This window comes from Podarcis filfolensis, assembly GCF_964270895.1.
Source record: "Podarcis filfolensis genome assembly, chromosome: 14".
NCBI classification, from domain to species: Eukaryota; Metazoa; Chordata; class Lepidosauria; order Squamata; family Lacertidae; genus Podarcis; species Podarcis filfolensis.
In genome coordinates this window covers 29,347,855-29,362,143 of record NC_139616.1, presented here as the reverse complement: position 1 = coordinate 29,362,143, position 14,289 = coordinate 29,347,855, and the positions used below count along the sequence as shown (strand labels likewise).

The window sequence follows — 14,289 nt, the reverse complement described above, 5'->3', positions numbered from 1 at the left end:
TCAGGTATACTGGACCGAGATGTCCATCCAAGCTCTGTTTAAAAACCTCCAGTGAAGGAGAGGCCTCCACATGCGCAGGTAGTCAGTTCCAGCCTGGTGCCACCAGGAAAAACACCAACATTCTCTGCTCCTAAAGCATTGGTCAGGAGGGGCATATTTGAACCCATGTGAATTCCTTTCTGGATAGCCATCTGAGGGCCACATGCCAGTGGAAGGCAGGGCCAGAGTTAAAACAGGCGGAGCAACAGATATGAATTCTACCTTTTGTTCAAAGGCAAGAGAGAGGCTTGAGCAGAGCTCAAGGACTCTAGTGCCAATGCCAGGATGTCTATGCTATCAACAACTGTTTTGTGAATGACTTCAGTTAGCTAGGTACTTATCATGCAGGATGGGGCTCTACCATTGAGGAACAGACCTTGTCCACCTTATCTAACCTCTCCCCCCCCCCCCCCGCCGCCACTTCATCTAGGTCCTTTACCTCATCTGCCCCAATATGCACCCAGTTGGCCTGTGGGTGCTTGCTCAGGACTTGGGTCAGCACAGACTTCACGACGGCCATTGTTTCCTGGACGTGGGGGTTGAAGCTGTTGGGGAAGCGCTCCACCTCCCGGAGGTGCCGGTATTTGTCATGCTTCAAGATGAACTGCAGGAGAAAGGAGGAGAGGAAGCTGGGGCATGAATGGAGAAAGGGGAAGACCTAGGGGGACAGCACAGACCGGGGTGCCCAAACTTTTTTGGGCCACAGCCTCGATGGTTCTGTAAACTCATCCCCAGTGCCCCCTACCCTATAAAAAACATTATTCTTAGTGGGATTGCATGACCCACTAAGGAAAATGGCACATTTATTTATACATTGTTGTTGCTGCTGTTAAATTAATTTCCCACCCTTTACCCTAATGTCCCAGGGCAGGGTACAGCATTAAAAGCAATATTAAAAACTAATAAGATAAAATTCAAAACAGTAACAATTAATTGCACATTGGTTCAAAATCCAATTAAAACTACTTTGTTTAATTCAACAAAACTGATCAACTCGATCCAGTGATACCAGACATTGCACACACAAAATTTTTATGTCTTCTTCCTAACAAAAACATAAGGAAATGCATAGCATAAAATGTTAATATATAACTACTTATTAAACACGCACAAACGTTCACCTACCACAGATATGTATGGTAACTAATTTATAAGAAAATCAGTAGCTATTCCCAATACTTGGCTGTCCTGTGACTTGTGACAACTCAGAATCGTAAACACTTTGAAAGCAATAAGAGCAATAAAACTTTAAATACCAAGCAGGGAAGGTGTTTTGCTCTTGGTTCTAGCCTGGGCAATTGTTAATAAGAGATCAATGCACTTGGAGAGGCCCACAAACACCCCCACCCCGCTGCCCCATGCCTCTTAGTGCCCCACCTAAGTAATCCCACCACCCCTTTTCAGAACCACTGGCATAGACCATCTATTGCAGCTTTGCAAGTGACTAGTCCACACTGAACCATTTAACTCGCCTGCTCCCAAAAATATACTAACAGGAAGTCCTTCATGGCAGTCCAGCAAATAGAAAATACTAAATGCAACTTCTGTGTTAAGAAAACGTCTTGCAGCTGCTCTCCTGGGGGCAACTGTAACACAGGTTGGCAAGCGGTACAAGTCCGATCTAGGAGCAAGGGAAGCTGTCTTATACTGAGTCTGACCTCTTGGTCCATTGAACTCAGAATTGCCTACACCATCTGGCAGCGACCCTCCAGAGTTTCAGGCAGAGGACATTCCCAGCGCCACACAGACTTGCTGGGGTTTGAACCTGGGACCTTCTGCATGCTGCACAGCTGTTCTCCCACTTTCCTATGGCCCTTCCTGCAGCTAATTTAGCTGTGATTCTTCCATTGCAGAGGGTTGGACTAGATGACACTTGGGATCCCTTCCTTCTCTGCAATTCTGTGCATCCCTGCAAAAACAACCTGATACTCAGAGATTCAGCAGTCCTAGCTGCCTCCATAATTTTCTCTCCATGCAAAAAGAAAACACCCCTTCACATCTTTAATTTGTCTATCCGACTGCTATTAAAGATTCTGCTCCGTGCAGAATCCACCCCACCCTGCTGGCTCGCCCAGGTCAAGAGAACCAGTTCCTGCACCTTTAACAAATCAGAACAAGTAGTCATTGTTTGCTCAGCAGCACAACTAGAGTCCAGCTCCCTGGACAAGAACTGGCCTAACCAGATATGAAGGCTGCATCACTCTGAACAGTTACACCCTTCTTCCTTGAAGGCAATCCAAGGAAAGACTAGCCCTCCCTGAGCAAGATTGGTCAAGATTCTATTGGAGGGGACGGGAGGCAGCAGCAGCAGCAGAAAATATGGGGTGGGGGGTGGGAGTACAATTTTAAAACATCACAGCCATTAAGGTTACAAAACTCATAGGCAAAAAGCAGCTGTCAGTAGTCTGCCTTCTAGCTCAGGGTTTCCCAAGCTGTTGTTGGACTACAACTCCCATCATCCCTAGTGGTCAGGGGTGATGGGAATTGTAGTCCAAAAACTGCTAGAGACCCAAGTTTGGGAAACCCAGGACTACAGCTTCCATCAGCCCTAGACAGGATAGGCATGCTTTCGACTACAACTCCCATGATTCCCAGCTAGTTCAGCCCTGTTTTTGGACTACAGCTTCCCTTAGCCTCGGCCAGCATGGTATGCATGGACACCAAAGGCAGGGTGGGGGAAGGGGAGAGACCAGGTCATAGATCTACCAGAAAGGCAACCAAAGACCAGCAGTGCTGGAATGAAGAAGGGGGTTCTCCTACCTCTACGTGGCCAAAGGTCTGCACTAAAGGGATCAGCTCCAGTTTGTTGAGCACTGCCAACTCCTGGATTTTCTCGATATCTTCTTCGCTGTCAGGAGACAAGAGCACCGGTCAGCCACAAGCTGCCAGCATCCCAGAGACCTTGTTGAGCTGGCGGGTAGGAGCAGAAAGGGAGGCCGCTTCCAGTAAGTCAAACCACACAGAGCCGGTCCCGCCATAAGGCAATGAAATGGGATAGAGACCCAAATCCAAGGAGCGCCACCTCTCTGGTGAACAGGGTCAGGTCTTGGCCTGGATGCCCTCACAACTGTATGGCACTAACCAAACACAGACAGAAGGCCAATAGCGACTGAGGCAGACCTCTTACCTGTAAGCGTATGGAGACTTGAGGATCTCGAGGTCTCCCTTGAAAGGAAACATGTCTTCATATTCGATCAGGATGCCGTTGGCACCCAGCTTGGAGAAAAGCGGGAAGATCTGAAGAGAAGCACATGTGAGATGTACCATCCAGCTGCCATACGGGTACAACTGCAATGTGGCAAAGCACACTCTAACTGACAGAACTGGCACTGAGGGCCACCACCTCAAATGACATTAAAAGAAACCTGGAGAAGGCGATCATTGGCTACTAACCCTGATGGATATATTCTCTCCTCCACTGTCGGAGGCATTGTGCTTCGGAATGACACTTGTTGGGAATCACAGAAGGGGAGAGAGCTGTTTGACTCATCTGGGCTTCTTCCCTTTGGGGAATCCGGCCAGGCACTGTGAGAACAGGATTAGATGCCCTCCCCCCTTTGGGACTGATGCAGACTCAGGGCTTTTTGTAGTTTCTTATGATTCCTAAATGGATCCCTAGAGTGGTGAACAAGAATGGGGGAACACTATTGCTCTCAGATCCTGTTTTGTGGGCTTCCCTTGGGGGCATCCGGTTGACCCCTGTGAGAACAGGATGTGGGATTAGATAGGTCCGCTTTAGCCTGATCCAGTTCCAAGGCTCTTCTTAGAATTGGCTCCAGAGAAGAGGCAGGAGAGAAACAAAGGATGTCCCATCTGGGCTTCAATCCACTAATAGGTCTCTCTTAACTCAGAAGCAGGGAAGCTGTGGACCTCCAGATCTTATTGGGCTGCCACTCCCATCAACCAGCAAGGCTGGTGCTCAGGGATTATGGGAGTTGTAGCTGTAGTCACAGCTGCCCAATCCTGGTTTGTGGGAACCATTGCTAAGCTCAGTAGTGCAACCATCCAAGGCGGTTTCCCCCAACTTGGTGCCCTCCAAATGTTTTGAGCTAAAAGTTCCATCAGCCACAGCCAGCGTGACTCTTAGCAGCTCCAGCCAGCATGGCTGTCATTCACTGGTTTATTGGTTTGATTAGAAGATTTTAAAGTGCCTGGTTAAAAATCTTTCCATGTGAGATAACGCAGCTAAAGTGCACAGTTCTGTTAAGGACAATGTATACAAAATAAAATAATGGTGAAACACACACACACACCCTCCAATGAGGTAGGTTAGGTTGAGAGGCAGTGACTGGCCCAAGGTCATCCAGTGAACTTCATGACTGAGTGGGGATTTGAACTCTGGTCTCCCAGGTTCTAGTTTTGACAGGTGCTAACTGGATCAGGCCATGGGCCAGTTCCTAATCTCCCAGCAGACCACATTTGACAGGTGGGAGGGACCATCCCCATGTCAATTGCCAGAGATGATAATGATGTCAGATGACTGACACCTAAGTTAAAACATAGTTGGTATAACTTCTGGCCAGTAAATTACAGCAACCTCCTGTGAAGACGTCTTTTCAGTACCAATCAGGTGGTTCATAGTGGGACCACACCTTCAGCATTCTCCCCTCTGCAGAGAAAGTGGTTTGTATTTAAATTGCTTTCTCTGGAAAGAAGGGGGGGGAGAGAGAGAGTTCACTTAAAAGCCTTCCAGAGGAAGCAATTTGTGTTCAAGCACTGGAGGAAACCTCATCACCTGTTAATGTCTGCTGCTCAAGATGTGGCATCAAGCACAGTGACAGGGGTTAGTAAAGTATTTGGCAACTTTATCCCCCCCTCTCTCTTCCCCTCCCCTCTTCCAGTGTTGGGGAAATATTGGAGTACAATACCCTCTGGGTTCCACCTGGATGGCCAGAAGTCAGCAAAACAGGACATTTATTTAGGTGTTGCAAAGCTGGTACAACACAAACAGCAAATAGTGCAGAGTGGCACACTAGATATGAAAACAATATAAGAACTTAGAAGGAAAGGGAAACAAAAGGGCAATTGTGTCCCTATATCACAATACTTCCTTCTACTAGTTAGAGCAATACTTCCTGCATACCTGTCATCCTGCCCTTCTCTCATGGCTCTCTTGCAAACACAACCTTCACATTCCAACCATCACTTGCTCAGACCTCTTTACACACATTTCAGTTTTCACTCTCTATAATAATTTCTCTAGCACCAGGATTCACCTGGCGTACAAGCCCTGCTCAAGGTGGGCCTCCTCACCTGCTCCAGGTAGGAGACTTTTGGAGCTGCTCCCTTGAGGTCCAGATGGACCAGCCGCAACTGCATCAAGCTGAAATCCTGGAGGGCCTTTTTCTTGGCGTCCTGCCTCGCAGGGGCGGCGGCTGCCACGACCTTGACATCCGGGATCCCGAAGGACTGGCCCTGAGGCTCTGCGGAGTGCTTGAGGTCACCGGCCTTGCCCCAAAAGCTGCTTTCCTGGCTGGATCCCTTGTATTGATTCAGGGAGAAGCTGCGTGTGTGGAAGAGAGTAGAAGACCACCAACATGGTCAAGGTGCAGCTGCTGGCAAATGTGGTACTGAATTGCCTCCTCCCCATAATGTCAAGAGCAGGCCCTTCCCCAACCTGGGGACCTCCACATGTTTTGGACTACAACTCCCATCAGCCCCAACGAGCATGGTGTCATGGACTGGCTAGGTGCAGAGAAGTGGTGGGAGGCACCATCTGGGGGAACCCCCAGGGGAAGAAGGTTCAGAACTAGGGGATTGGTGGTGGGATGGCAATGATAAGTGGTTCGAGGGAGAAGAAGGAGCAGACTGGGGGAAGGAGGCGTTAGAAGCTGAAGAGGCAACAGGGTTTAGGGAGCAGGAAGAGGCTGGGGAAGAGGGTAGTCCAGACTCAGAGGCAGGAGAGGAAGCTGGGACGGAGCCAGGAGCCAGAGATGAGATAGGCTGCTGAAGAAGCCATGGGGTCTCCCCCTCCTGCTGTGACCAGGTCCCCTTCCACCAGGTTGCTGGGGAAGGACTCAGGGAAGGAGTCTTAGAGAGCAGTGGGAAAGCAGGGATCTTCAGTCCTTGCAACTGCCTCATTGGGGCAAGACCTACTGGGAAGAGTTGCTGGGATCACTAGGCCTGAGCTGTTTTGGTTTCTTCAAACAAAGAGTTAACTTTTCTGGCACTAGGTTGTTTTATTGCTGACCAGCTCCTGACTCTGGCTCCTGACAAACAGCCATTTTGGATTACAACTCCCATGGGTCCCAACCAGCACAGCCATTTTGAACTACATCTTTTATGGGAGTTTTTAATTATGCTCTTTCTGATGCTTTAATTCTTGTCTTAATCAAAGTTACTGTAATCTCATATGTTTTATACTCTGTATTCTTAGGAAAGTGCAGCCTATAAATATTTTAAAATAAACAAAGCCCCAGCACCATATAAGTGTTTAAACAAATAAAGAAATTGTGCAACTGTGCTGGCCAATGGGAATTATAGTCCTGAACATCTCGAGGGGACTGGGTTGAAGAAGGCAGCTGTACCCCATAATCTTGAAACAGCCCCAGAGCAATAGGCAAACATTGATTTCCACCCATGGCTGCAAAAGAGCTTTGAGCCAGCCCCATTTATAGGACCCTGGACAACCAACAGGGATGGGGGACCCTGTGGCCATCCCTGGTATGTTGGCCGACTCCAGCTCCCAGTAGCCAATAGGCCCAATAGTCAGAGATGATGGAAGTTTGGGGTCCGGCAACATCTAGGGAGGGCCGCAGGCAAGACAAGCAATGTCTTGCAAGACAGCAATGCCTGTCCGAAAGATACTCACCTGTCCCGGAAGAAATACTTGATGGCCGCCAGCACCACAGTGAGAAGCACCAACAGCCGCAAGAGGTTCAGCTTCTGGGTCCGGTGGAGCGCCATCCCTGCTAGGGAGGAACAGGAGCCACGAAGGGGCATGTCACAGCTCTGCACAACACAACCCAGCCGGGCCAGCAGCAGTCTGGATTTTAAGGCTCCACTACACCCACCTTCATGAGATGCCACAGTGCGGGGAGATATGCCCACAGCCCCTCCACAACCCCAAACCTGCCGTAATCCTAGGCCAAACTGAACTTCTAGAACGTTCTACACACTGAGCGTGCTCCTCGGGAATTATCTGCAAGGAGAAATTGCCACACCCTTTACCGACTAATTAATTGCAAGAGTATCGGTTATATCTCCCTGAGAGCCAACTCACTGTTTCTGTTTGGGTTTGGCACAGATAATTCACCACGGCAACAAATGACAGGGTGATTAATTAATTTTGGGGAGGGGAGTTCCCTCAAATGCTTGCATGTGGCTGCCGTGGTTAGTAGCATGGTTAGCCAGTGTGGTATAACAGTTACAGCGCTGGACCTAGGAGACAAGGCTTCGTAATCCTCACTCTCATAACCTTGGGCCAGTTGCTGCCTCTGATTAGCCTACCTCACAAGGTTGTGGTGTAGATCAAATGGGGAGAGGGGGAGAGCCATGTATATACTACCTTGAGTTCCTTAGGGGAAAGATAGTGTATAAATGGAATAAATAAATAAAACATCTTTTACCTGATCTAACCAGAGAAGGAGAGATTGGGCTGGCATTAGTGCCCTGCCGGCCCAGGCTGTAAAAGAAACTTGCCCTCCCTGGGAGTGTGAGATTCCCTCTACAGCCCCTTGGGAAAATAATAAGAAACGTAGGTCACATCAAGACCGTATATTTAAAGCACTTTGATACCGCTTCAAACAGTCATGGCTTCCCCCAAACAATTCTGGGAGCTATAGTTTGTCAAGGATGCTTAGAGGGGCAAAGAGACCCCGTTCCCCTCCCAGGGCTACAATTCCCAGTGTGGCTTCACAGTGGATTCGTCTTCACAGGAAACTCTGGGAACTGTAGTTCTGTGAGTGGACAAGGGGTCTCCTAACAACTCTTAGCACCCATAACAAGCTCCAGCTCCCAGAATTATTTGGGGGAAGAAGCCATAACTGTTTAAAGTGGTATCATAGTGCTTTAAATGTATCATGTGAACATGGCCTTAGTTTGGCCTATATAGCAAGTCCTAGCTGCTATGAGTTGTTGTTGATTCTGTTGTTCATAAATAAATATTCAAATTATTCTGACTCCTGCTGCTTCCTGGGATTAGGGCAGGCCCGTTCTGAGCTTTCTTCATCAGAAATTGCCCTTTTTTGGGTCAGCAGAAACGGCCTGACAGATCTTGATTCAGAGCAGACTTTTGAAATGGCTCTTGGGTCAAAGGATATCACCCAGAGGTAGGCAGCATCTGCTTTGCATGCAGAAGGTCACGGGTTCAATCCCCAGTGGCATCTCCGGGTGTCCCCTGCCTAAATCCCTGGACAACCATTGCTGCCAGTCAGTGTAAACAATACTGACCTAGATAGACCAATGGTCAGACTCAGTAAAAGGTAGCTTTCTATTTTCCGACTAGTCATTTCCCTGAAATTTGGCTAGATTTATATCCCTCCCAATGTAGCTTCTTGGCCTTGAGTTACAATACTGATAGGACACATTGCTTTTAATTTACAATTAATAGAAATTTCCAGACAAAATATTGGCGATGGCTCACACCTTCACTATATTACTTAACTATAGCTTTAAATTGCTTTTATGTGTTGTACTTTTATTCCATTGAGCATCTTTGAGACTCTGTATTGTATAAAAGGAACTGCTAAACCAATCTTATAAACAAATAATAAAGTAATTATGAGGCCATCTAATGCAGTATAACCTAACTGGCAGCCACTCTCTGGGAACCTTAGTCAAAGAGAGCCTTGTTAATGGGAGATGCCCCTGGGGTGTTGAAATTGGGATTTCCTTTTTACAAATCACGCAGTCCTCAAGGGACTGTCTCACCTGAAGGCACCCCCGGCTTTGTGTGTGTCATAATACCTAAGCAAAACAGTACAACTGTTGCTTCAGTAACTGGGCTTACCTGCTCAATCCCAGCTGGTCCAACGGGAAGAACTAGAGGGACAGCAGTGCTAGCCTAGGGACAGGCGTTTTCAACCGGCAGAGACAGTTGGGTCTCATTGAAGCAGCCCTGCCCTACCAGAGAGCCAAAGGGGGTCAGAAGCACCTAGGAAAAGACATGGGGATAGAAGATCTCAGGAGCATAATACATACCAAACTGTCTATCTATCTGGAGTCTCAAAACAAAGTATGTTGATTTAGCTGTGACTCCTGCAATGCAGGAGGTTGTACTAGGACGACTCTTTGGTTGCCTTCCAGAACTATGATTGTCAATTCTGAGAGCCAAGGGTGATTCTTCCAAGCCCCATTCCTGGCCAAATCGCCAAAGGATTTGTAGTTAAGTGCCCACTAGCGGAGCTAGAAAAAGCCAGGCACCTCTCAAGTGCTGAAACTACCCAGCATGCAACAGGATATGCCAAGGTGACTTTGGGCATGTGCCAAAGCTTACTAGGAGCTTAGTGAACTGGGCTCTGGGACCAAGACCACCTTGGCTGTCCTGGTTATATATTTATTTATACCATTTCTACACTGTTTGGAATGCTCTCCCCAGAGAGACTTGCCTGGCACCATCATTGCATGTCTTTAGGTGCCAAGCAAACACATTCCTCTTTACCCAGGCCTTCAGCCAATACATAATCTATAGTCTGTTAAAGGTGTGGGGGAGGGGCTGTTATTATGATTATTATTTTATTATTATGCTGCCTATTGTTATGTTTTGTATTATGTTTTATTATTATGCTTCTTAAAGTATTTTTAATGTACACTGCCTGGGATCTTCGATCAAGGGTGGTATAGAAGTCAAATTATTATTATTATTAATAATAATAATAATAATAATAATAATAAAGCCTAGTTGACATCAGGCAGTGAAGGTTGTTGCCTATGCGAGTCCTACTCAGAGGAGACTCATTGAAAATAATGGGCATGACTGGGGTCCATTTATTTCAATGGGCCTACACTTAGAGTATAACTTAATTAGATACAAACCAACCTCTGAGCAATAGAGAAAAGCCTTCCTCAACCTGCAGCCCTCCAGAGTTTAGCCATGGTAGAGAGACATTGCCTCCAATTCAGAGGTACAGTGGTCTGGGGACATGGGGTAGGACAAAGATCTGTTACTATTTCTGCAGCAGCATCTCTGTCTCCAGCATCCTAAAGCTGCCCAATCACCACAAAAGGGGAACTTCTTAGCCAATGAGAAGACGTCTTCTCACCCTTTCTGGCCATTGGAGCCAATCAGAGTGAAAGGAGGTGTGTCAGCCACTGAGGATGGGCTCCTAGGGTCTCTCTGGAGAAGACGCAGGAAGAAGTCCAAGGAGTTGTTCCATATGCTCCAAAGCTGAGTACAGTATTTAGGAGCACTGACAACACAATGTGCTTCAGCTTCAAGAAAAAGGTGTGCCAGTTCTGTTACATAAAATGCAAGCGTCAAGGAGAACACAACTTCCGTCTCTCTGAAAGAAGATATTGGAACACTCCAAACCATTTGCCCACATATGTGCGTGGAAAATAGTAGATCTAGCTAAAAGGCAACACCAAGAGACCTGCATTGATAGTTGCAATACATCCCTCCTTATGATTACAGTGGTACCTCGGGTTTATCTGCTGGTCGTTATGATACAATGGCCCAATCAAAGAAAGTAAGTGCAGTGGTACCTTGGGTTACAGACGCTTCAGGTTACATACGCTTCAGGTTACAGACTCCGCTAACCCAGAAATAGTACCTTGGGTTAAAAACTTTGCTTCAGGATGAGAACAGAAATCGTGCTCCGGTGGCGCAGCAGCAGCAGCAGCAGCAGGAGGCCCCATTAGCTAAAGTGGTGCTTCAGGTTAAGAACAGTTTCAGGTTAAGAACGGACCTCCGGAACGAAATAAGTACTTAACCCGAGGTACCACTGTATTGTATAATCCTGGAAAGTTGTATAACCTAAGAAGGGACGTGGCTGTGACTATCGTAAAGGGATCCCACACTCCTGAAGTTGCCACTATACTGCTGCTCCAATTCCCAGCTTCTCTGCTTGGCATCCTCATCTCTGAGCAAAATGCCCTTTGCTGCCATTCAGCTGGGGTGAACTGGGGACTGCTGTCTTGACAGATCACGCTGGGAATTGCAGCCCCACGTAATATCGCTAATGGGCTCCTCTGCCTGCCCAGCTGCCATCCGACAAGGTCCTGCAGCTGCTCAGAAGGGTTCAATCATCAGAAAAGGGCTGCAGACAAAATGCCAAAGATAGCATTTTCTCCCGCAATGGATGGATTATAGGGCAAGCGGGATTATGGGTGGGGTGCTGCAGGGGATCTTTACTTCTAAGGCCAGATGACATTGGAACTCACATCAAATGACGCATAGAGGGGTGTGTGGCGATGGTGGAATCATCCCCAGGGACGCTGCTGAACATCTGAACATCTCAAAAGACATTTTTGGAAAAGAATCAATAAATGCTTTTTTATTGTTGTGTCTGCTGCCTTAAATTCCTACGGGATGGAGGGCAAGATATAAATCCAAATCAATAAATATTTCAGTGCTGGTGATCAGTTACAGTGGTACCTTGGTACTCGAATGGCTTGGCTCCTGAACAAATCAGCTCCTGAATGCCGCAAACCCAGAAGTGAGTGTTCTGGTTTTCAAATGTTTTTCGGAAGCTGAACGTCCGACATGGCTTCCGATTGAGTGCAGGAAGCTCCTGCAGCTGATCGGAAGCCACACCTTGGTTTTCGAACCATTTTGGGCATCAAACAGACTCCCAAGATGGATTAAGTTCGAGATCCAAGGTACCACTGTAGTATCCTCTACTGCCCCTGAGCACAGCTGGTTGGTGTAGGGGGGGCCTAGAGCAGACTGTCTGACATAAGCAGCATTTCTGCTGCCTGAGGCAGCTTCTTCAATCTACCTCTTGGTAGGGCTGGCCTCTGCTGTCCCCCATATAAGTACATGGAAAAAAATAGAGTTTGCTGGGTCAGGCCAAGAGCCCATGTATTCCAGCATCCTGTCCTTACAGTGACCAATCAGATGCCCCAAAGAGAAGCCTGCAAGGCAGGAGCTGAGCACAAGAACTCTCTTTTCTCTGAGCTGGTGTTCAGAAGCATTGCTTGCTGCCTGCAACGATGGAGGCAGAGAATAGCCATTGATAGCCTTGTTCTCCATGGATTTGTGCAATCCACATTTAAAGCCAGCCAAGTTTGTGGGAGCAAGTTCCTTCGTTTAACTATGCCCTGCATGAAGAAGTTTTCTCTGCACTGCATCTTCCAACAAGCAGCTTCATTGGAAGCCCATGATTTCTAGAGTTATGAGAGAGGGAGAAAAACTCTCTATCCACTTCCTCCATGCCAGACATAAATCCACAATCTTCTATCTTGTCGCCTCTTACTTGCCTTTTCCTGAAAACTGAAAAATCTCAAATGCTGCAATCTTTCCTCATAGGGGAGTCACTCTTTCCGAGCGCTTTTCCCCCCCTAAAAAAATATGTTTAGGGGTACTCTCATTTTCCTATTGAAATACTGCCCCTCAATGAGGCCAAAATTAGATTCGCAAAATATTTAGGGGTATGTGTATTCCTGCATCCGCCCAGGAAAAAAGTGCTGCTCCTTCCCCTCTATCAATGTGGTTGCCCTTTTCCAGTTCTAAAATTCTAACTCTGTACCCACCCAGAGGGTTTTATTTTTCTTTACAAAAACTTTCACACAGTCTTCCATGAAAGGTTTTGCAGGGATTAGCGATAAAATGGTTACAAAAATAACAAGGGAGTGTTGGCGATGCCAATCCTAGAAGATTCTTTTAAAAAACCGAACAGGTATGAAAGGAAAGTTCTTTCTCCCTCCCTCTTTTTTCAGTCGATAATGTGCACATTCTCCCTCCCTCCAGTAGTGAACTCAATGTTCCCATGCTGACAACAGAAAAGGAACCAAGAACGAGGCCACTGTCAAACAAGGGAGAGATAGGTAAGATTATGAACAAGTGCAGAAAGTGGAAAGAAACAGGTGTGTCCCCCCCACACACACACACCTCGCATAATACTAGAAGCCAATACAGTCCAACAATGAAGCTGAACACTGGAAGATTCAGGACAAACTAAAGGAAGGGCTTGGAATCATAAAACTGTAGGGCTGAAAGGGACCCAACACCCTGCAGTGCAACAGGACTAATCAAAAGAAAAAATAGTATTCCATTTATTACCCTCCCTTTCTTCTGTCATGGACTCCAAGTCAGTGTAAAAGTGGTTCTTCAGTAGCCTCCCATCCAGGCACTGATGAGACGCAGTCCTGCTTAGTTGCAACAGGTAGTAGCCTCAAGGGCTCAGGGCCCCAATTTGCACCCAATTTATGCCCTATTAATTTCTATGGGACTCAAGTATTACTTACTTTCTTTGATAGGGCCATTGTATCATAACGACCAGCAGATAAATCCTAAAACTGCTGATCATTTCTATATAAGTCTTCACATGCCTATTTTCATCTGTATCAATGATGGAAACTTTTTGATGGATGGAAGGATGGATGGATGGATTTAATATACCAGTCTTCATCAAGAGATCCCAGGGCAGTTCACAAATAAATAAAAAAAGGCAAATTTTAGCAAGTCCCCCTGCCGCAGAGGGCAAAAAAAAAAAAAAAAGTTTATGAACTATGAAATTCACTACCAGAAGTTGCAGTGATCGCTACCTACTTGGGTGGCTTTAAAAGGCAAATTCATGGAGGTTATTCTCAATGGCTACTTGCTATGATGGCTGTGTACTGCCTCTAATATCATAGGACGGATGTCTCTCAGAGACTGGGATTTGGAATCACAAGCAGTGCGGGTGCTGCCATTGCACTCATTGCTAAATGTGGGCTTCTTCCCATTTGGACATTTGGCTGACATGAAGAAATGATGTTGGTCTGATCCAGCAACGCTCTTTTGATATTCTCCTGAAACAACACCCCCTTACATGGGGAAACGGCAGGTGACGAGACTATGGAAAATCTAAGGGCCTAACACCACTGGGACCTCAAGCCAGAGGTATACATTTTCTTGGAATGTGCAAAGTATTCTGAGCTTTTACATTTCTGTGTCTACAAACAAATAACACCTTGGCTGAAAGGGGGAGTGCCGATCTACTTGTCAGCAGTTCCCTTTACATAAGAAGAGCCTGCCGGATGAGGCCAATGGCTCATCTAGTCCAGCATCCTGTTCTCACAGTGACCAACCACATGCTTGTTTTCCTGCAAGCAGAATCCAAGCACAAGAGCAACTCTCCCCTTCTGCAGTTTACACAAAAAAAAATA

General features: G+C 46.8%; 1 protein-coding gene across 11 annotated transcripts in view; it reads right to left on the bottom strand.

Annotated features, from left to right (window-relative positions):
- The window catches only part of LOC310748805 (hexosaminidase D-like), a 42,280-nt gene that overhangs the window by 16,459 nt on the left and 11,532 nt on the right, over positions 1-14,289 (bottom strand). For 2 of the 11 annotated variants that reach the window (XM_083584708.1, XM_083584710.1), the window contains exons 2-7: positions 8,990-9,133; positions 6,851-6,950; positions 5,293-5,542; positions 3,167-3,276; positions 2,800-2,887; positions 479-643 (exon numbers count right to left, since the gene is read on the bottom strand). In XM_083584708.1, the coding sequence (XP_083440834.1) occupies positions 479-643; positions 2,800-2,887; positions 3,167-3,276; positions 5,293-5,542; positions 6,851-6,945 (708 nt within the window). In that variant the 5' untranslated portion in view covers positions 6,946-6,950; positions 8,990-9,133. Of the gene's footprint in view, positions 1-478; positions 644-2,799; positions 2,888-3,166; positions 3,277-5,292; positions 5,543-6,850; positions 7,543-7,607; positions 7,910-8,989; positions 9,134-14,289 lie in introns of those variants that run through there. The other 9 variants (XM_083584709.1, XM_083584711.1, XM_083584705.1 and 6 more) reach the window with 7 other exon arrangements.